Source organism: Pongo pygmaeus, chromosome X (assembly GCF_028885625.2).
Source record: "Pongo pygmaeus isolate AG05252 chromosome X, NHGRI_mPonPyg2-v2.0_pri, whole genome shotgun sequence".
Classification (NCBI taxonomy): Eukaryota; Metazoa; Chordata; class Mammalia; order Primates; family Hominidae; genus Pongo; species Pongo pygmaeus.
Genome location: NC_072396.2, coordinates 53,167,657 through 53,190,455, shown reverse-complemented (window position 1 = coordinate 53,190,455; position 22,799 = coordinate 53,167,657). Strand labels below are relative to the sequence as shown.

General features: G+C 41.2%; 1 protein-coding gene across 1 annotated transcript; it reads right to left on the bottom strand.

Annotated features, from left to right (window-relative positions):
* Positions 1–1,163: 1,163 nt before the first annotated feature.
* LOC129024894 (sperm protein associated with the nucleus on the X chromosome N2) lies at positions 1,164–2,443 on the bottom strand. Its single transcript, XM_054472178.1, has 2 exons — positions 2,296–2,443; positions 1,164–1,651 (listed from the first exon to the last, which is right to left on the bottom strand). The coding sequence occupies exons 1-2, from the start codon at positions 2,368–2,370 to the stop codon at positions 1,244–1,246; spliced, it is 483 nt and encodes a 160-aa protein (XP_054328153.1). The 5' UTR covers positions 2,371–2,443; the 3' UTR covers positions 1,164–1,243.
* Positions 2,444–22,799: the final 20,356 nt, after the last annotated feature.

Here is a 22,799-nt window from a genome sequence, read left to right as displayed (position 1 = left end):
AAAACTGAATATTCCCACAGAAGTCCTAAGTTCACCAAGTAATTGCAGTACCCATCTGTGATAATTAATTGCCTTTATCTGAAGGAAAAATAAAACTCCTATCTCTATGGCAAACAGGTGCTTACAGCTTAGAGCAAGTCACCTAGGCTAAACTCCCCTGGTGACAGCGAGAAAAGGACATCATCTTCCTCAGTGTTCACATTTCAAAGATGACTCCAAAGCCTTGAAGAAAGACATTTCCAGGGGCCGGGTGTGGTGGCTCACGCCTGTAATCCCAACATTTTGGGAGGCTGAGGCTGGAGGATCACTTGAGGCCTGGAGTTCAAGTTCAAGACATTCCTGGGTTGTAGGGTGGCCAGAGGCTTACATATCAAAGGAAGAATTTATAAATACAAATTTTCTCAAGGAAATGCTCTAAGGAAAGTGCAATGGGGAAGGTCTCTTCTTGCTCTTTTGGCAACAGGAAAATCTCAATTTTATGTTTAGTTACCCTTACAATTTCCCCCTTTTGTTATTCTTTTATAGTAACAGTACAATTTTCTAATTATCTCCACTGCTTTGAAATGAGGCTCAGTGGCACTGGAGAAGCTGTTTCATTCGCACAGTCAGCTTTCACATTCTCTCTTTTGATCAAGATCTTTCTTTGAAAACCTCACAAACCTCAGGTGATCCACCTGCCTCAGCCTCCCAAAGTGCTGGGATTACAGGCACAAGCCACTGTGCCCGGCCCTATAACCAATGTTTTTAATTGTGTATCCCTCTAGAGAGAGTGAGCAGAGGGGTCTGTGTATGTCTGTATTGTGCTTTGTGTTTTACAGAACATTTACTCTTTATAAAGCATATATTTCTAACCTAGGAAAATATCAAATGGAAAAGGGATGGGAATACCTTTGATATGTACCTTCAGCAGAACTATGTGCTGCCGGGTACAGTCGCATGAACATATACACATCTCCACTTCCTGTGAGATAAAATTTTAAGAAGAAAATTTTCTTTAGGAATCAGTGCTCCCCCAGGCCTTATTTACAATGTCTGGCTTACTGTCAACCTGTGAGTCTGTCCACCAACCCTACAGGACCTCATATCCCTCCCTTCCCAAATGCCTACCTCTTCCCTTCCCTTCCCCGCCACCATCAGAGAACAGGCAGAGATATACACAGCCATCAGCTTCTCAAACTTGATTTTATTGTAATCATCGCCGTTGGTGGTGAGGATTTGTCCAATTTGGTTTCTCCATGTTTAATTAGTCTTCCTCACCCTCCTCTGACGATCCTTCAGATGCGTCTGGGTCTTTTTCCTCCTGTGAAGATCCTTCAGATGAGTCTAGGTCTTCGTCCTCTTGTGAAGATCCTTCAGATAACCCTACGTCTTTATCCTCCTGGAAAGATCCTTCAGGTAATTGTAGGTCTTCATCCTGCTTTGAAGATTCTGCAGATGAGTCTAGGTCTTCGTCCTCCTGTGAGGATCCTTCGTCCTCCTCCTCTTGGACTGGATTGACGGAGTTCTCTTGGGACTGGTCATTCTCCAGTTGATTTGAATGTATTTTCTTAGTCTTCCTGTAGCACAATACTAATACTGTTGAATATTCTGATGTTTTCATCTTTTTCAAACTCGGTTCGAGGGCTAAGTCCCTGTTTGGTGTCTCCTGCATCTGTTAAGAAAACAGGGAGAGGCCAGAAAGACATTATTGTGGGTGAATAGGATAGAGACTGGATAGCAAGGGGGGCTTTATGAGAAGGAATGCAGGTTGAGGAAGGGGTTTGATCCAGAGAAGAACAAGGTTGAATCACAGGGTAGGGATCTATGGGGAAGAAGAAGAGGAGCATGGGTAGAGTCGTCTGTTAGTCCAAACTGCACCATTTTGTAAGTTCTTTGCTATTTTGCAGACCTTGGTCAAAGTGAAACATCCCATGGGGGTTCAGGCCATGAGAAACATCCTGCCTAACCACCTGTCCACAAGGCAGACAAAGGCCCAGCTAAAGAAACATCCCTATCGTATCTTGCTTGGCAAAGTTCTAAGGAACACCACGATGATATTCCACCAGAAAAGGGCCAAACCACCTGATCATAAGAACATCTTATCAATATCCTGCCGGGCAGCAAGCCATACTGCCCAGATCCCTCCCACCCATACCTGTAAGTACCCCAGGCTGTAAGCGGTGGTGGGATCTGGCATTAAGCTGGTCCCCCACTTCCACAAGCGTCTGCAGTATTCCTGTGTTGCTGTTTGAGCTGCCCCCTCTCTGTGTGTCTTTCTTTCATCCTCGCCTTCGCTTCAAAACCTAACAATCTTACCTCATCATTTCTGTTGTTGGAGTCGCAGGGGCTCTTCCTCTTCTCCCCATTGGTGCTTGAAGTGGGCTTTTCCATGATTCTGGTTGGTTGTTGAATGTCCACAGCAGGATCTTGTGGAGTCCAGACTTCCACAGCTATATTGAAGCTTCCCAGTGGCCCAGAGCTCTTGCCCTCCCTATATATACCCTGCTGGTGACAAGGCAAAGCCACACCCTTGAGCTGTGTTTGATCATACAGGCAGTGTCCCAGCCAATAACAGTCCTAGGGTGGCTTAGACATCACAAAGCACCACTGCTGACCACTCCCTGGGCTTGTGGGGGAGGGGTGACAGGGGTGTAGAGGAAACCAAATGCTGTTGTTGTTTCAGCATCCCCTGAAGATGCATCCCAAACTGATCTGCTGCCGCTCCTCATTTCTCCATGTTTAATGTTCATGGTTCACATGGAAGTGACAGGATGATTCCTTCAAGTCCTTCCCCACAGCCATTCCTATTAAGTGATTCATTGTTTTGTCTTCCAGCCCTCACCATGACTTAGTATTTTAGATGTCTCACCTCAAATCCCCCAAGCTAGTGTGGCTACATTTAATTATTGGTGGAGATGTGTATTATCCCATTTCCCTCTTACAGTTCCTTCATATGCACCTTGAAGACCATTTACTTTTGGGCTACTGCCAGGCAAATTTCAATCCATGTTCTTTTACCCAATGTCCATGTAGTTCTTTTAAATTTCCTATTTCCAATCTGAAACAATGGCCTTCAGTCTGTCAAAACTTTAGTGAATAAACATTCTTTGCCATGTATCCTAGTCTTGTTTCAAATCAGGGGTGCATGTTCATAGTAAATGTAGTATCCCAACATGAATTCTACCAGTATGTGGGGTGGGGGAAGGAGTAAATATTCAAGTGCTGGAAGTTGTTCTGAGTATTTACCTGCAGGATACTACAATCTAAGACTAACGTGCAAGAATGTGGGCATAGTTAAGCTTTGTACTGGAGATTGTGTCCAGTGCCAAAAAAAAAAATGCATTCAGATTGGAAGGGACAAGTAAAAGTATCTTTTGTCAAAGACTACATGAGAGTGTATATAGAAAAGTCAATCTAAAAAATAATGCTTCTACAATAATTGAGGCTCGCAAGATTGCAGAGTAAGCGATCAACATGTAAATCAATTGTATGTTTATCTATTAGAAGTTATATATTAGAAATTTATATATTAGAAGAGACAGTGTTTCAGCCAATGGTAGTCCTAGGGTGGACTGGAAGTTAATTTCAACAACTGAAAGTTGAAACTAAGAACAGTGCAACTTAAAATATCACTAAAAATAGTCAGGCTTAGGGACAAATCTGAACAAAGATGTAAATGACTTGTATACTGAAAACTACAAAAAAAGTGCAAAGATAAATTAGTGGCATAAGAAAAAATTAAAATGTATTTTTGATTTTTGGTTGGAATATTCAATATTGTAAGATGCCAGTTATTTCCAAATTCATCTATAGTTTCAACTCAATCTAACCAAAATCCTAAAATAGTTTTTAATAGAAATTGACAAGATAATTACAACATCAACATGGAAATGTAAAGTGCCTAGAATACCCAAAAGACAAGTGTTGAATCTGAAAAAGCTCTGGATTATATTAATGTCAGTGTTCTAGTTTTAATAGTGTAATGTGGTAGCGTACTGAAGAGTGTAGTATTGGGAGAGACTGGTTGAAAGGTACATAAAGACTCCATGTACATATCTTTGAAACTTCTTGTGAACTTATAATTGTTTCAAAATAAAAAGCTAAAAATATTTTAAAAGGCAATAAGAGAGAGGGCAAATACAGAGAAGGCATGGCCCTAGATTCTTCTCACTGGTTGAGACTTGTCTCATCCTCTATAGGAAGTAACAAAACTCGATAATGGAAAATAAATTTAAAAAATAAAACACAAGAGAAACAGACCCTGGGATTTTGTTTCAGTGTTCATCAGGCTCACATATCTTTACTTCATACACCCTAAAATCAAGAGAGGCCTAGCGAAATACCCTGCTGACCTCCAGACACAACCAATTTATTGTATTCCCGTGACTGTCATCTAAACACAAACGAAACAAAAGAAGATTGGTATTAACGTATATAATTTTTTTAGTGAACCCCAGATGTTGTCTAGAGTTCAACAATTCCATTTATTAAATGCTCACAACCAAACTTTCAATGATTTTTTGTACTCTGGTCTGCAATTAACAGTGAGAATAAAACCCTGTCATGTCATGTTATAGAAAGAAAAAATAACAAACAAAACACTAAAAGGCCACATCAAATAGAGTAGGTCAGAAACTGATTACAATTGCTGAAAATAACACTTTTCAATTACCTTATTACCTTTTAAAATTGTTTTCTGAATTTGTTTACCCAAAAAAATTTTTTTATTATACTTTAAGTTTTAGGGTACATGTGCACAACGTGCAGATTTGTTACATATGTAAACATGTGCCATGTTGGTGTGCTGCACCCATTAACTGTTCATTTAACATTAGGTATATCTCCCAATGCTATCCCTCCCCCCTCCCCCCACCCCACAACAGGCCCCGGTGTGTGATGTTCCCCTTCCTGTGGCCATGTATTCTCATTGTTCAATTCCCACCTATGAGTGAGAATATGCGGTGTTTGGTTTTTTGTCCTTGCGATAGTTTGCTGAGAATGAGCTTCATCCATGTCCCTACAAAGGACATGAACTCATCATTTTTTATGGCTGCATAGTATTCCATGGTGTATATGTGCCACATTTTCTTGATCCAGTCTATCATTGTTGGACATTTGGGTTGGTTCCAAGTCTTTGCTGTTGTGAATACTGCCACAATAAACATATGTGTGCATGTGTCTTTATAGCAGCATGGTTTATAATCCTCTGGGTATATACCCAGTAATGGGATGGCTGGGTCAAATGGTATTTCTAGTTCCAGATCCCTGAGGAATCGCCACACTGACTTCCACAATGGTTGAACTAGTTTCCAGTCCCACCAACAGTGTAAAAGTGTTCCTATTTCTCCATATCCTCTCCAGCACCTGTTGTTTCCTGACTTTTTAATGATCGCCATTCTAACTGGTGTGAGATGGTATCTCATTATGGTTTTTATTTGCATTTCTCTGATGGCCAGTGATGATGAGCATTTTTCATGTCTTTTGGCTGCATAAATGTCTTCTTTTGAGAAGTGTTTGTTCATATCCTTCGCCCACTTTTTGATGGGGTTGTTTGTTTTTTTCTTGTAAATTTGTTTGAGTTCTTTGTAGATTCTGGATATTGGCCCTTTGTCAGATGAGTAGATTGCAAAAATTTTCTCCCATTTTGTAGGTTTCCTGTTCACTCTGATGGTAGTTTCTTTTGCTGTGCAGAAGCTCTTGAGTTTAATTAGATCCCATTTGTCAATTTTGGCTTTTGTTGCCATTGCTTTTGGTGTTTTAGACATGAAGTCCTTGCCCATGCCTATGTCCTGAATGGTATTGCCTAGGTTTTCTTCTAGGGTTTTTATGGTTTTAGGTCTAACATTTAAGTCTTTAATCCATGTTGAATTAATTTTTGTATAAGGTGTAAGGAAGGGATCCAGTTTCAGCTTTCTACATATGGCTAGCCAGTTTTCCCAGCACCATTTATTAAATAGGGAATCATTTCCCCATTTCTTGTTTTTGTCAGGTTTGTCAAAGGTCAGATGGTTGTAGATATGTGGCATTATTTCTGAGGGCTCTGTTCTGTCCCATTGGTCTATATCTCTGTTTTGGTACCAGTACCACGCTGTTTTGTTTACTGTAGACTTGTAGCATAGTTTGAAGTCAGGTAGTGCAATGCCTCTAGCTTTATTCTTTAGGCTTAGGATTGACTTGGCAATGCGGGCTCTTTTTTGGTTCCATATGAACTTTAAAGCAGTTTTTTCCACTTCTGTGAAGAAAGTCATTGGCAGCTTGATGGGGATGGCACTGAATCTATAAATTACCTTGGGCAGTATGGCCATTTTCACAATATTGATTCTTCCTCTCCCTGAGCATATAATGCCAAGCGGACCTAATAGACTTCTACAGAACTCCCCACCCCAAATCAACAGAATATACATTCTTCTCGGCATCACATCACACTTATTCCAAAATTGACCACATAGTTGGAAGTAAAGCACTCCTCAGCAAATGTAGAAGAACAGAAGTCACAACAGACTGTCTCTCAGACCACAGTGCAATCAAATTAGAATTCAGGATTAAGAAACTTACTCAAAACCATACAACTACATGGAAACTGAACAACCTGCTCCTGAATGACTCCTGGGTACATAACGAAATGAAGGCAGATATAAAGATGTTCTTTGAAACCAAAGTGAACAAAGACACAACATATCAAAATCTCTGGGACACATTTAAAGCAGTGTGTAGAGGGAAATTTATAGCACTAAATGCCCACAAGAGAAAGCAGGAAAGATCTAAAATCGACACCCTAACATCACAATTAAAAGAACTAGAGAAGCAAGAGCAAACACATTCAAAAGCTAGCAGAAGGCAAGAAATAACTAAGATCAGAGAAGAACTGAAGGAGATAGAGACACAAAAAACCTTTCAAAAATCAGTGAATCCAGACGCTGGTTTTTTGAAAAGATCAACAAAATAGATAGACTGCTAGCAAGAATAATAAAGAAGAAAAGAGAGAAGAATCAAATAGACGCAATAAAAAATGATAAGGGGGATATCACCACTGATCCCACAGAAATACAAACTACCATCAGAGAATACTATAAACACCTCTATGCAAATAAACTAGAAAATCTAGAAGAAATGGATAAATTCCTGGACACATACACCCTCCCAAGACTAAACCAGAAAGAAGTTGAATCCCTGAATAGACCAATAACAGGCTCTGAAATTGAGGCAATAATTAATAGCATAGCAATCAAAAAAGTCCAGGACCAGACAGATTCACAGCCAAATTCTACCAGAGGTACAAAGAGGAGCTGGTACCATTCCTTCATTTTATCAGGCCAGCTTCATCCTGACACCAAAGCCTGGCAGAGACACAACAAAAAAAAGAGAATTTTAGACCAATAGCCCTGATGAACATCGATGTGAAAATCCTCAATAAAATACTGGCAAACTGAATCCAGCAGCACATCAAAAAGCTTATCCACAATGGTCAAGTTGGCTTCATCCCTGGGGTGCAAGGCTGGTTCAACATATGCAAATCAATAAACGTAATCCATCACATAAACAGAACCAAAGACCAAAACCACATGATTATCTCACTAGATGTAGAAAAGACCTTCAACAAAATTCAACAGCCCTTCATGCTAAAAACTCTCAATAAACTAGGTATTGATGGGACGTATCTCAAAATAGTAAAAGTGACCGTTTTTATGTACTCACTGTAAAGTTAAAAACACTTGAGGTTAGCCATTCCATGCGTTTTGATGAAAGCCTTGGTAATATAACCAATGTTTTATTTTTTTTCTTTTTGAGACAGGCAGGGCCTTGCTCTGTTGCCCAGGCTGATGTGCAGTGGCGAGATCTCAGCTCACTGCAGCCTCCACCTCCTCGGTTCAACCAATTATCCTGCCTCAGCCTCCTGAGTAGCCAGGATTATAGGTGTGTGTCACCATGTCTGGCTAAAATTTTTTTTGTATTTTTAGTAGATATGTGGTTTCACCATGTTGGCCAGGCTGGTCTCAAACTCCTGACCTCAGGTGATCCACCCTCCTCAGCCTCCCAAAGTGCTGGGATTACAGGTGCAAGCCACTGTGCCCGGCCCTATAACCAATGTTTTTAATTGTATCCCTGTAGAGATATTGAGCAGAGGTGTCTGTCTGTGTGTGTGTGTTAAAAAAAAAGGTGAGCTAGGTTCAATGGCTCACACCTGTAATCCCAGAACTTTGGGAGGTCACTTGAGCCCAGGAGTTCAAGACCAGCCTGGCCAACATAAGGAGACCCCCATCTCAAAAAAAAAGAAAAGAAAAGAAAGAAAAGAGAATAGAAAAGAAGTGAAGAAAAGTATGGTTTTATTACTACCTGTATACCTGCATGCAGGGCCTGCATGAGGTGGTGTGTATGCTTCAGAGAAGAGAGGAGAGGAGAGGAGATAAGGGGAGGGGAGGGGAAAAGAGGGAGGGGGAGGGAATGGTTTTATTACTACCTGCAGGCAGGGCCTGCATGAGATGGTGGGTGTGCTGGGCTCAGAAGACATGTGGGCTGTGAGGAGATGGTGATGGCGAGGCTAGAAGGAAAGGGGGTGGCTTGGAAACCAGGCCCAAGGGATCCTCAGATCGGCTTCTTGGAATGGGCAGCCTTTAAAAAAGAGTCATGGTAAGCCACAGTCATGTCATCCATTAGATGCAGACATTCTTGGAAATCTAGCTGCCCGTCACTAGTGAGGTCCAGTTTCTTCATCATGTGGTCAAGGACACTGGGGCCCTCTGGTTCTTCATGAAGGCATCCAGTTCTCTATTCATGAAGCTTGGGAACTCCGTCTTGGGGTGAATGCTGTTGTAACCATCCTTTCCAGCCTATTTCTGGAAAACAGCAATCAGGGCCTTAATGCACTGCTCCCTCTCTGAAGGGCTGGAGATTTTTGCCATGTTGGAGTTGAATGAGGCACCAAAAGCAGGTTTTTACTGGACCTGTGTAAATAACCATATTGCCATAAGAATATTTGCAAATAGTTTTCGAATTCTGTAGGAATCGAGTAGAAAGAAAAAGCAAACATTTCCATCTTAGTTTACAAAAGTATACTTTACAAAATTGTTATAAACTATAGATAGTTTAACAGAGAAAATTTTCTTTTTTTTTTCACTTTTTTGAGAAAGGGCTGTGCTCTGTTGCACAGGCTGGAGTGCAGTGGTACAAACACGGCTCCCTGCAACCTCTGCCTCCTGGCTCAAGTGATCCTCCCACCTCAGCCTCCCAAGCAGCTGGGACCACAGGCGTGTGCCACCATGCCCAGCTAATTTTTTTGTATTTTTTTTGTAGAGACAGGGTTTTGCCATGTTGCCCAGACTGGTCTTGAACTCCTGGGCTCAAGCGATCTTCCCACCTTGGCCTTCCAAACTGAGCCACCACATCTCACCAGAAAATTTTCTTATATGTGGAAAACAAAACATTTAAGTAAAAAACAAACTTTTTATTTTCTTAATTTTTTTCTAGAATCCGGGTCGCCTATATTTCCCAGGTTGGTCTTGAACTCCTGCACTCAAGGGATCCTCCTGTCTCGGCCTCCCAAACTGCTGGGATTACAGGTGTGAGCCACCTCGCCCAGCCCAAGAACAAATAAAGTTTTAAATAAAGGTCAAAAATACATTAACTTTATCAGTTATTTAGCCTCATGTAATTAATTTTTGTTCTGCTCGATCTTGATGATCAGTTGCATGAGCCCATGAGTTTCTGCTAGAGTTTTGAAAAAAAATTATTTAGTTCATTGATCTGAAAGTTATTTATTAGAAATCTATATTCAACAGTACTTGTTAGAATCTTTTTTATGAATCTGATTCTAGATGCCTTTAGAGAAGAATCAGCACTGTAGATGAAAAAGTTAGAATAGTGATGACTAAAATCTGATGAAAGTTCAATATTTGACAAGAAAGTTCAGCTATTTCTATTATATAGAGCATTTTAAGATAACAACCAGAATCATGACTGATAGCATCACACCAGGACCATCAGACCACTGTAAATTTTATATGATCTTCAGAACATATAAATATTAATATAAATAACATATCTATATAAGTGTAAACATATAACATTAACATCAATATCATATCTATATAAATGTAAACAGCAATTCGTATTATTTTATTATTTGAAATTGCTTTTCATATAATCTAACATATCAAATAAGCCTAATGAGAGACACATTCTTTGAGGCTCTCCAGCGGCCTCACTGGTAAAGCTCAAAGTCAATTTCAGGTTAAAAAGACTTAAATTAGAATTTGGTTATTTTGTTCAATAGCAATAGATAAATTAAAACAATTTGATTTGGGGGAAGTTTGTCAAAGATGTTAAAAGGCTCAAAACATTTGCTCAAAACAGGATCATGGGTCACTGTGAAATAATAGTCACTCATTTAGGGGCACATGTTCTCAAGACCTCCTGAGGGCTGTGTCACAGGCCAAAAATAAATTCTAAAAAAAAAGGAAAGAAAAAGGGAAAAAAGAAAATAGTCACTTATTTAACCAGAGTGATAGTCAACAGACTTCAACAGCAATACAGAAAGTTACATGGACTTAAAAACATAACCCTTCCAAAGCTCAGTTTTCCTAAGAAATCAGAAACCTAATTAATAGGCTGGGCGTGTCAGCTCATGTCTGGAATCCCAGCACTTTGGGAGGCCAAGGCAGGCAGATCACTTGAGGTCAGGAGTTCAAGACCAGCCTGAGCAACATAGTAAAACCCCGTCTCTCTTAAAAGGACAAAAAGTTAGCTGTGCGCGGTGGCCTGTGCCTGTGGTTTCAGCTACTCTGGAGCAGGAGAATTGCTTGAACCCGGGAGATGGAAGTTGCAGTGGGCCAAGATCGCGCCATTGCACTCCAGCCTGCATGACAGAGAGACACTCTGTCTCAAAACAAAAACAAAACAAAACAAAACCCTAGGATCAACAGAAAGGAATGCCAGAGTTAACATAAAGGATTGTGGAGACCCAAGTTCATATTTGCAGAGGAAGCCTTCAGGTACTAGGCTTCAGAGAGAATAGGTTGTAACAGGTTTTTTTCTTTCTTTTTTTTTTTTTTTTTCTTCAGATGGAGTCTCACTCTGTTGCCCAGGCCAGAATGCAGCAGCGTGATCTCAGCTCACTGCAACCTCCGCCTCCCGGGTTCAAGCGATTCTCCTGTCTCAACCTCCTGAGTAGCTGGGATTACAGGTGCCCGCCACCGCACCCAGCTAATTTTTGTATTTTTGGTAGAGACGGGGGTGTCACCATATTGGTCAGGCTGGTCTCGAACTCCTGACTTCAGGTGATCGACCCACCTCAGCTTCCCAAAGTGCTAGGATTACAGTCGTGAGCCACCGCACCCGGCCATAACATGTTTCTTATCAGACTGAAATTCTGTGTTGATGTTGATGCCAGAGGTATATTGAGGTATGTCTGACCCCCACTTCCTGTCATGGCCTGAAACCATCTCTCAGGTTAAATTTTAAAAGAGTCGTGGCTTAGGAGGAAGTCCATTCAGATGGTTGCAGGGGCATGGGGGCTTAGGATTTTACTTTTGGTTTACAAGTCCTATAAGATAAATTTTAAGGAACAAGTCTTCTGCCTGATGTATGGACCATACAAAAAGTTCACCAAACTGTCCAGTGCCATAACCAGAGACATTCGAACGACAAATCAGGGTGAGAAGATGGTATTTCCACACTGTAGACAGCTTTTCCCAAGACGTCAGAATAAGTCTTCATATCATAATGAGACTCTTACCCGCTTAATGTCTGCATTTTTCACTTGACAGAACCTAATTCCCAAATCCTTTAATTCACCTAGTGGTCCCTTTTATAGAGTTGGCACTCTGCTTTAATTCAACCCAGTCCTAAAATGCTACTCAAAGACTACAAAAGGTCTCATTCAATTCCCCCATAGTCTTTTGATTTGTTTAGCTGGTGGCTTGGGATCTTGGTTCAAAACCATGGTACAAACTAAATTTATTATACTATTGCTAATTATAGCTGAGTGCAGTGGCTCACGCCTGTAATCCCAGCACTTTGGGATGCCAAGGCAGGCAAATCACTTGAGGTCAGGAGTTCGAGACCAGCCTGGCCAACTTGGTAAAACCCCGTCTCTACTAAAAAGACAAAAATTAGCAGGGCGTGGTGGTGGGCCCCTGTAATCCCAGCTACTTGGGAAGCTGAGACAGGAGAACTGCTTGAACCCGGGAGGTGGAGGTTGCATCGAGCAACTTTGCTCACTGCAGTGGCTGTATCGCACCACTGCACTCCAGCCTGGGTGACAGAGCGAGACTCCAGAAAACAAAAACAAAAACAAAAACAAAAACAAAAACTTAATAAATACAGTTAAGAAACTAACTTAAAATGCAAAATCTCCATTTTTAAAGACGGATTATTTAAAAGGTAAAGAAAAACAGATCAACATATTAAGAAAACCTTTTTCAAACATAGAGGAGCAGACTCGCCCTGCTTCAGTTCACCCTTGACACTAATGTTCAATTTTTAGAAAAACTGATAAACAATTTCTTTTCAATCCCAACCTATCTGATGATATATAAGACCCCCTTCCCAAGGCTCATCCTTCATAAACCCTTAGCAACTTGCCTAGACATTCCATCATTTTTTTACCCCCAGTCTTAGCTGTATAAATTTTTATTTTTATATTGGACTCCATTCCAAGTACTAACCAAGCCCAACCCTGTTTAACTTCTGAGATGAGACAAGATTTGGCGCATTCTGGGTGGTATGAACATAGACTATTCTTTATATTAAAACAACCAATCATTTTATTTTAGGATAAAAATGTATTGTCACTCAGACCACACAATTTTGTCATATAAAAATTACTTTTGGCACATTTTGTATATAGAATTACGTATACTAAGAACTTTCAATTTTTAGTACCCTTAATTTTTAGTAGAAACCTAGGAAGTAGTTTGGAACTGTTATATATTAACATCTCATGAATATATATTTTATAATCTTTAAAAATATTTCTATAGAACAGTTTTCAATGTGGCATTTTATTAACAGATCCAAATACCTTTTGTCTTTTATAAAACTTAAGGGCCAAGAACAAACTTGTATTTATGTTCAGCGATTTGTATCCGTTGTTTTCTTAGTTGGAAACGATCCCGGCATTTAGCGAGTACCTATTACTTAATCTAACGTAACATAACTTTAATATTTCATCTCCATATGGTAAGAGCAAGGGAAAAAAGCATTTCAAATTACATGAAAAGTTCACTTATAAACATGTATCTCACAGTTACCTCATTTATTCATTTTAACAATTGTACCTAGATTACTTATGAAAACTGACATATTAAACAAAGCCAGTCGGCCGGGGTCGGTGGCTCACGCCTGCAATCCCAGCACTTAGGGAGGCCAAGAAAGGCAGATCACTTGAGGTCAGGAGTTCAAGACCAGCCTGGCCAACAAGGTAAAACCCCATCTCTACTAAATATACAAAAATTATCCAGGCATGGGGGCGCACGCCTAGAGTCCCAGCTACTTGGGAGGCTGAGACAGGGCAATCTCTTGAACCCGGGAGGCAGAGGCTGCAGCGAGCCGAGATAGCACCACTGCACTCCAGCCTGGGCGACAGGGGGAGACTCTGCTCTAAATAAATAAATAAATAAATAAAGCTAGTCATTTGGAGTTATTTTCCTATTAAAACATTTTTATAGCCTGTAAATATCAGGTATCCACCTGAGCAAAAACCTTAAATATATGAGTATATTGCCAATAACTCAGAAAATACAGCTGTTTTATTACACCCACAATATTAAATTAGTCTTACTTACCAAAGAATTGCACATAAAAGACCATTCTGTTTTTAGGTTAGGTTTATGTTTCATAACCTTAAAACATCCAACAGAGACAAATATAGAACCAGTAAACCCAGCCAAAAACGTGTGCTCACAATTTTGAAAACATTTCTCATTTTATTTCACCAACAATTTTAAAACCAGCTTATTTTTCAACTACTTAATTAAGTTGCATGAACTAAATGCGTTTTAGTTAATTACTGTATATTTATATGAGCACCTATTTAAGCCAATCCAAATAGGATTCTTTAAATAATTGTTTGCCAGCGATTCCAGATTTTACCATGTAGACACATTTAACATAACACATGTACATATGCATGAATACGCCCAAACACAGATACGTACATAAACAAAGATATCTTTCATTTTAGGATTTTGATTATGGGACAGTAAAACATACAAACTCACCGATTTATAAAAGACGTTGGATCTAAATTATATTTCTGACAAAATGGAAGAAGGCTAAACTTTATTTAAGATTTTTCTCCTCAATAGGTAATCTTATGAAGGTGGTGACCCAAATTTTGGGTAAAGCAGTTTGAGTCAGTTACCAACATGTTGAATTAGACAAAGAATTGTTAACTGTAAAAATGTGACTGAATTATGTGAGGAGGCCCAAAAGATAAGTGGTATTCCAATAAGCTTTCTATAGTGTTCTCTTGGTCTCAATTCCTCATCCTTGAAGATAAGAGTGTTGTTGTCTTTCCTTTTAGTATAGGAAGGAGAGCTTTTACATGGGAATTTCATCTTTTGCTTTTAAGAAACACTACAAAGGTCAGTGATTTTAGTTTATTTGTATCTGATGTCTTTCAACTGTCTTTATTTTAATAGTCAGTATGCCAGAGTAGCTGAGGAGTTTTGGAAAAAGAGTTTTGCTTAAAGAAGGATAAAGAGGAAGAGGTAAACGAAGGAGAGGGGAAGGCTTTGGAGAAGAAAATCTCAGCTAGCTTTAGACAGTATCTTGCAGTGAGGCAGCCTTTGAGTCTTGAATGTGTTCTGGAGCCTCAAGATACCAACTGAGATAGGAGTCCCATTTGGACTGTATTATTTTAGTTCAGTTTGAGGAAAACAGACTGCGTGAGTGATCTGCATAATGTTGGCACATGTTACCAGCTGGCGTCCCAGAAAGAGGGAACTACGTTGGCATGCCTTTGAACTTTGAGAGCCTGTGTGTCAATAAATTAATCTAGGTGATTCGGTTTAATGCCTAATACACAAAAGCCAAATTAAACTCTGAGCATGCAAACGATTCAGAGAATAAAGTACAAACTTACCAGGAAGCATGAGAAGCCTTCTCTAACAGAAAAATCTCTGTAACCAGGCCTCATAACCAGGAGGGAGAAAATCCCTCTCAAACAGGCCGTCTCTGGATGAGTGTAGTGGCTCATGCCTGTAATCCCAGCACTTTGGGAGGCCGAGGCGGACAGATCACTTGAGCTCAGGACTTCAAGACCAGCCTGGCTAACAGGGTGAAACCACATGTCTACGAAAAAACACAAAAATTATCCAGGCGTAATGGTGCACACCTGTAATCCCAGTTACTCGGGAGGACGATGCACGAGAATCACTTGAGCCTGGGAGGTGAAGGTTGCAGTGAGCCCAGATCACACCACTGCAATGCAGCCTGTGTGACAGAGCAAAACACTGTCTCAAAAAAAGAAGAAAAGAGAAAGACAAGATGAAAAAGACAAGACAAGAAAAGAAAGGAAAAGAAAAGAAAAGAGGAGGTTTCATAACCAGGAGAGAGAGAAAGACCCTTCCTAACAAATTCCCAGATAAAACTGAACTCAACTCCCCAACAAATGGCAGTTTGATCCAAGAAAGACTCACCGGGGGGAAAGAGGCAACCAGAAAAGCAAAAGCTCAAGGGGACCAAGTGTGCAGACCTCACGCCATAGTTCCAGAGGTCATTGATATCTCCAAGGTGAGTCAGCTTCGGACCCGATTTCTGACACCACAAATAGCAAAACCAAAGACTATGGAGATGAATCTCTTTTTTTAACTACAATATTAAGGATGTTATATTATGTTTTTGTTTTTGTTTTTTGTTTTAAGACCGGGTCTCACTCTGTCGCCCACCCTGGAGTGCAGTGGCACAATCTCGGCTCACTGGAACCTCTGCCTCCCCGACTCAGCCTCTGGAATAGCTGGGATTACAGGCATGCACCACCACATCCAGCTAATTTTTGTATTTTTTTGTGGTGACAGGGTTTCACCACGTTGTCCAGGCAGGTCACGAACCCCTGGGCTCAAGCGATCCACCGGCCTCAGCCTCCCAAAGGGCTGGGATTACAGGGTGAGCCACCATGCCCGGCCATGAATCTCTAAACATTTTATTTGGGAATCATAGAATTGTGATCTGAGGCATACACCCAAACTGGCTGGTCTTTGGTATGTCCAAAGAACAGAGAGAAAGTTGAGAGTTTTATTAGAAACAGAAATGTTACCTATAGTTTTTAAAGCAAGTCCGTTGGCACCAGAGAAGCTTTCAGGAGCTGGAAGCTCTGATTGGTGAGTGCGGACAATAGGTAAAACAAGCCTTAGAGTCATTGCAGGTTGTTGCAGCAGTTACTAGGTAAAAGTGGTCTTAGGGTGGCAGCAGGCCATTTCAGCCACCAGCCTTATGGAAAATTCAATTCTTGGGGCAGGTGCAATGTGCCCTGAGTGCTTTTTCCCCTGGCCACTCAACTCTGACATAGTTGTGGATGTCGGAAACGATTCAATTCGGATGGGTTGCGGTGGAGCACGCCTGTAATCACAGCACTTTGGGAGGCCAAGGCGGACAGATGGCTTGAGGCCAGGAGTTTGAGACCAGCCTGGTCAACACGGCAAAACCCTGTCTCTAGAAAAAATACAAAATTAGTCGGGTGTGGTGGCACGTGGCTGTAGTCCCAGCTACTGGGGAGGCTGAGGCGGGAGAATCGCTTCAGCCCAGGAAGCTGAGATTTCAGTGAGCCGAGATCACGCACGGCACTCCAGCCTGGGTGACACAGAGAGACTTCATCTCAAAAAAAAACCAAAAAAAAAAAACAAACAAACAAAAAACAAAACAAAACAAACAAAAAAACAACTAAGAGCGACTCACTTCACATAACCAACTTTCACAATGTTTAAAGCAGAGTCCGGTTTAGCAATGCACAAAAATTCTCCTTTGTGATCCATTCATTTTACTGCTGTTGACTTTCTTGCTTTTGCTTTCAGACAGAGACACTCTCCTTTGACCAAACTTGAATCGGGCTCCTCTGAGTCCCGTTTCTGACTAGGTCTCAACTTCAGGCTCTGTCCTTCATCCAGGGACTCTGCCCATTTAGCCTGTTTCAGCAAAAATCCTGTCAAGTCAGTTTAGCCAGAATCCCCCTGCACCTGAGGTTTCCTCCAAGTAATTTCCCATCTTCTGACCCCCACCCCGACCCTACTCCTTGACTACAAATCCCCACTTGTCCTTGGTGGAGTTGAAGTCGATCCCAATATCACTCTCCCACCGCAAGACCCCATTGCGGTGGTCCCTGTAACTATCACAGTAGTCCCTCCTCTGAGTAAAATCGTCCTTGCGATCTTTTTTTTTTTTTTTTTAATTTTCAGAGACAAAGTCTCACTCTGTAACTCAGGCTGGAGTGCAGTGACCCAATCCTAGCTCACTGCAGCCTCAAACTCCAGGGCCCAAGCAATCTTCCTGCCCCAGCCTCCCGAATAGCTGGGACTACAGGTACGCACCACCAAATCCAGCCATATATATATATATATATTTTTTTTTTTTTTTTTAATTCTCTACAGACCCAGGAACTTGATATGCCCATCTAATTTTTGAATTTTTTGTAGAGACGGGGTTTTGCCATGTTGCCCAGGCTGGTCTTGAACTCCTGGGCTCAATCAATCCTCTTGCCTCAGGCTCCCAAAGTGCTGGGATTACAGGCATGAGCCACTGCAGCTGGCCCTTCCTTACAGTCTCTAATAAGTGCAATAAATACTTGTTTGCTTTAACATTTCCCTGTGTCTTCAATCTCCTGAAGTCATGTGGCTGACATCGTCTTTACTCCACCCAGTATAAAAATTCCTTTCTTTCGTCGGGTGCAGTGGCTTACGCCTGTAATCCCAGCGCTTTGGGAGGCCGAGGCAGGCAGATAACCTGAGGTCAGGAGTTCCAGACCAGCCTGGCCAACATGGCAAGACCCCATCTCTACTAAAAGTACAAAAATTAGCCGGGTGTGGTGGTGTGCGCCTGTAGCCCCAGCTACTCAGGAGGCTGAGGCAGGAGATTTGCTTGAACCCAGGAAGCAGAGGTTGCAGTGAGCTGAGATCATGCCACTGCACTCCAGCCTGGGTGAGAAAGCGAGATTCTGTCTCAAAAAAAAAAAAAATCATTTTTTTCAACACCTCGGAGTTATTACACCATTGTATCCTTGCTTCCAGTGTGGTATTTGAGAGATCCGATGTCAGTTTAATTATTTTTCCTCTGTAAGTAACCTGCTATTTCTCTCTGATCGTTTTTAAAATATTTTTTTCTTTGTCTTTCACAATTTTACATTTCACTTTTCCTGTGTGTGTGTGTGTGTGTGTGTACTATAATATCTTTAAACCTTAAGTCATTTTTTTAAATCTGAGAAATTCTCATTGATTACTTATTTAAGTACACTCTCCCTTTTAATAACTATATTCTCCTCTTATAAGGCTACTATTAGATGTGTTTTGACATTTATTCTTCTATCCTCTCTATTAATTAACTTTTCTTTCATTTACTTCTTCTCTATCCATTACTGATTACTTTTATGAATTCTTTAGACGCATTTCCTCAGCTCAGTAATTGCTTTTTCAACTATATCAGTTTTAACATCCAATCTATTCCGCTGAATTATTTATTTGAGCAGTTAATGTTTTCATATCCAATCTATCCAATAGGTTTTCTATTTACTTTTTTATTTATTTATTTATTTATTTGAGACAGAGTCTTCCTCTGTCGCCCAGGTTGGAGCACAGTGGCACGATCTTGGCTCACTGAACCTCTGCCTCCCGAGTCCAAACAAGTCTCCTGCCTCAGCTTCTTGAGTAGCTGGAACCACAGGCATGTGACACTGTGCCAGGCTAATTTTTGTATTTTTAGTAGAGATGGAGTTTCACCTTGTTGGCCAGACTGGTCTCGAACTCCTGAACTCAAGGGATCCACCTGTCTCGGCCTCCCAAAGTGCTGGGATTGCAGGCTTGAGCCACTGTGCCTGGCCTTTTTTTTTTTTTTTTTGTCTTCCAGAGTTTCACTCTTGTTTCCCAGGCTGGAGTGCAATGGTGTGATCTCACCTCAATGCAACCTCCACCTCCCAGGTTCAAGTGATTCTCCTGCCCCAGCCTCCTGAGTATCTCGGGTTACAGGCGTGCACCACCGCATTCTATCATTCATTAGCATCTGTATCCGTTCCTTGAACACCCAAAGAACTTATCTTTTCTTTCCTGTCCCTGCTCCCGTCTTCCAAGTTTATAATACTGGGAATTTTAGTTCAAGACTGTAATTTTTAAACTTTTCAATCTAAAGTTTACACTTTTTAGTAAATTTTACTATTTTTCTCCTCACCACTGCTTACTGAAATCACCTCCTTCCTCCTAAATTTAGTTTTCCCTTCTCACAGGACTGTATACCAATAATTATTTCTGAAGGGTATATGCGTCATGAATTTTCTGAAATATTTTTCCCCTCATTCTGGATTATCCTGGCTGTTTATAGATATCTAGGTTCAACTTTTTTATTGTTTGTTGTTGTTTTGTTTTTTTGAGACAGTGCCTGGCTCTGTCACCCAGGCTGGAATGCAATGGCACAATCTCGGCTCACTGCAATCTCCACCTCCCGGACTCAAGCAATTCTCCTGCCTCAGCCTCCCAAGTAGCTGGGACTACAGGCATGTGGCACCACACCTGGTTACTTGTATTTTTTGTAGAAGTGGGTTTCGCCTTGTTGGCCAGGCTGGTCTCAAACTCCTGAGCTCAAGCGAGCATCCGGTGTTGGCGCCCAAAGCGCTGGGACTACAGGCATGAGCCACTGCGCCTGGCCCAAAGTTATTTTTTTTTTTTTTCTTTTATTATTATTATTATTATTATTATACTTTAGGTTTTATGGTACATGTGCGCAATGTGCCGGTAAGTTACATATGTATACATGTGCCATGCTGGTGCGCTGCACCCACCAACTCGTCATCTCGCATTAGGTATATCTCCCAATGCTATCCCTCCCCCCTCACAAGGGATGTGAAAGACCTCTTCAAGGAGAACTACAAACCACTGCTCAAGGAAATAAAAGAGGATACAAACAAATGGAAGAACATTCCATGCTCATGGGTAGGAAGAATCAATATCATGAAAATGGCCATCCTTCCCAAGGTAATTTACAGATTCAATGCCATCCCCATCAAGCTACCAATGACTTTCTTCACAGAATTGGAAAAAACTACTCTAAAGTTCATATGGAACCAAAAAAGAGCCCGCATCGCCAAGTCAATCCTAAGCCAAAAGAACAAAGCTGGAGGCATCACACTACCAAAGTTATTTTAAATCAGCTCCTTGAAAAACTTCTCCATTGCATTCTCTCTTCTCTTTTTCTCTCTGGGACCTTTCAGGATTTTATCTTTATCCTAGAAATTTTACCCCGAGCGGGTGTGTGTGTGTGTGCGCTCGTGCGTTCGCAGGTGTGTGTGCACATGTGTGTTAATCAGGCTCAGAACTAGGTAGCTCTTTTCAGTTTGAAGATTCATGTCTTTGTTCAGTTGGGAAAATTCTAGAACATTATTTCTTCAAGTAGTGCCTTCTCTCCAGTCTTTCTATTGTTGTTTTTTTTTTTCATTTTTGAGATGGAGTTTTGCTCTGACACCGAGGTTGGAGTGCTGTGGCAGGACCTCAGCTCACTGCAACATCTGTTTCCTGGGTTCAAGTGATTCTCCTGCTTCAGCCTCCCGAGTAGCTGGGATTTCAGGCGCCCACCACCACACTGGGCTAATTTTTGTATTTTTAGTACAGACGGGGTTTCACCATGTTGGACAGGCTGGTCTCGAACTCCTGACCTCAGGTAATCTGCCTGCCTTGGCCTCCCAAAGTGTTGTAATAACAGGCGTGAGCCACCGCGCCTGTCCCAGTCTTTCTATTCTCTACCTCTGGATCTTCTATTGGATGAACGTTGAAAGTTCTTGGAGCTCTTCTCCATTTCCTTTATTATTTTCCTTTCGTAAGTTCTATTCTGTAATCCTTTTCTGCTATACGATAAAGTAGTGCCATGCCTGAACACATTTTTTCATTTGGTTGTTCCAGTTTCTCTTATTTGTTACATATTAGAGATGGTTACTGTTAATTTACTGGGGATGCTTCATTTTCCCCAAAATTTGCCTTTTTTTTTTTTTTTTTTTTTTTTTTTTGAGACGGAGTCTCACTCTATTGCCCAGGATGGAGTGCAGTGGTGCAATCTCGGCTCACCGCAAGCTCCGCCTCCCAGGTTCACGCCATTCTCCTGCCGGGTTCATACCATTCTCCTGCCTCAGCCTCCCGAGTAGCTGGGACTACAGGCGCCCACCACCACACCTGGCTAATTTTTTGTATTTTTAGTAGATACGGGGTTTCACCGTGGTAGCCAGGATGGTCTTGATCTGCTGACCTCGTGATCTGCCCGCCTTGGCCTCCCAAAGTACTGGGATTACAGGCATGAGCCACTGTGCCTGGCCTAAAATTTGCCTTTTTAAACAGTTTTTTATGGTGTCTTTTGACTTAGATGATACTTTAATTTTTACATCTTTAAATATGTCAGATTCATTGTTTATAGCCTTGGTGTAATGTCAGGAAGTGCCTATGCCAACTCAAGATGTCTTACACTGTAATATTTTCCTAAAATTTCATCTAGTTCTTTATGACTTCACGTTTTCACATTTAAGTCTCTCAATTTTTAGAATTTATTATTTTATGTGGTTGAAAGTAAGGATTTAATGTTTATTTTTCCAAATGGATAGACAACAATCCTTTATTATACAATCCTTTATTATACAACCCATCTTTTGCCCACTCTTTGGAAATGCATGCTGAAGTTTGTATATAAATTAGTCTGTTTCTTGACTTTTTATTTTGTTTCACTAATTAATCTATTTCTATGTGTATTCATTTTTGATTGCTGCTGTAACAAATTGTCAACAGCTAAGACAACACTGGGCCAGGTGTCTCACGCCTGTATTCCCAGCACTTTGGCAGGCTGAGACGGGCAGATCGCTTGAGGTCAGGAGTTTGAGACCAGCCTGGCCAACATGGCGAAACCCTGTCTCTACTAAAAATACAAAAATTAGCCGGGTGTGGTGGCGTGCACCTGAAATCCCAGCTACTCGGGAAGCTGAGACAGGAGAACCGCTTGAACACAGCAGACAGAGGTTGCGGTGAGCCGAGATCACCCCACTGCCCTCCAGCTTGGGGGACAAAAGTGAGACTCCATCTCAAAAAATATTTACATAGCTAAGACAATTTTTGAAAAAGAAGAATAAGGTGGGAGGAATTGCTCTACCATATTTCAATACTTCTTATATAGCTACAGAAATCAAGACTATATACCATTGGGAGAAAAATAGACACATAGATCACCGTAACAAAATAGACAACCTAGAAACAGCCCCACACTGATTTTTTACCAAGAGACAAAAATAGGGAAAGATCATCTGCTTAACAAATGGTGCTGGGGCAGTTGCAGAGCCATAGGCCAAAAAAAAAAAAAAAAAAGGCCTAATCTTCATACCTTTATACAAAAAAGTAAGTCAAGGGGATCATAGATTTAAATCTAAAATATAAAACTAAAAAAGGCTGGGCACGGTGGCTCACCCCTGTAATCCCAGCACTTTGGGAGGTCGAAGTGGGTGGATCACGAGGTCAGGAGATGGAGACCATCCTGGCTAACACAGTGAAACCCTGTCTCTACTAAAAATACAAACAAGTTAGCCAGGCGTGGTGGCAGGCGCCTGTAGTCCCAGCTACTCGGGAGGCTGAGGCAGGAGAATGGCGTGAACCCGGGAG

Bases quoted from the DNA above. Each gene is read 5' to 3' on its own strand.
- LOC129024894 (XM_054472178.1), bottom strand. From the start codon at position 2,370: ATGGAAAAGCCCACTTCAAGCACCAATGGGGAGAAGAGGAAGAGCCCC. The intron at 1,652-2,295 runs GTAAGATTGTTA...TTTTCTTAACAG, and splicing joins CCAACAACAGAAATGATGAG to ATGCAGGAGACACCAAACAG.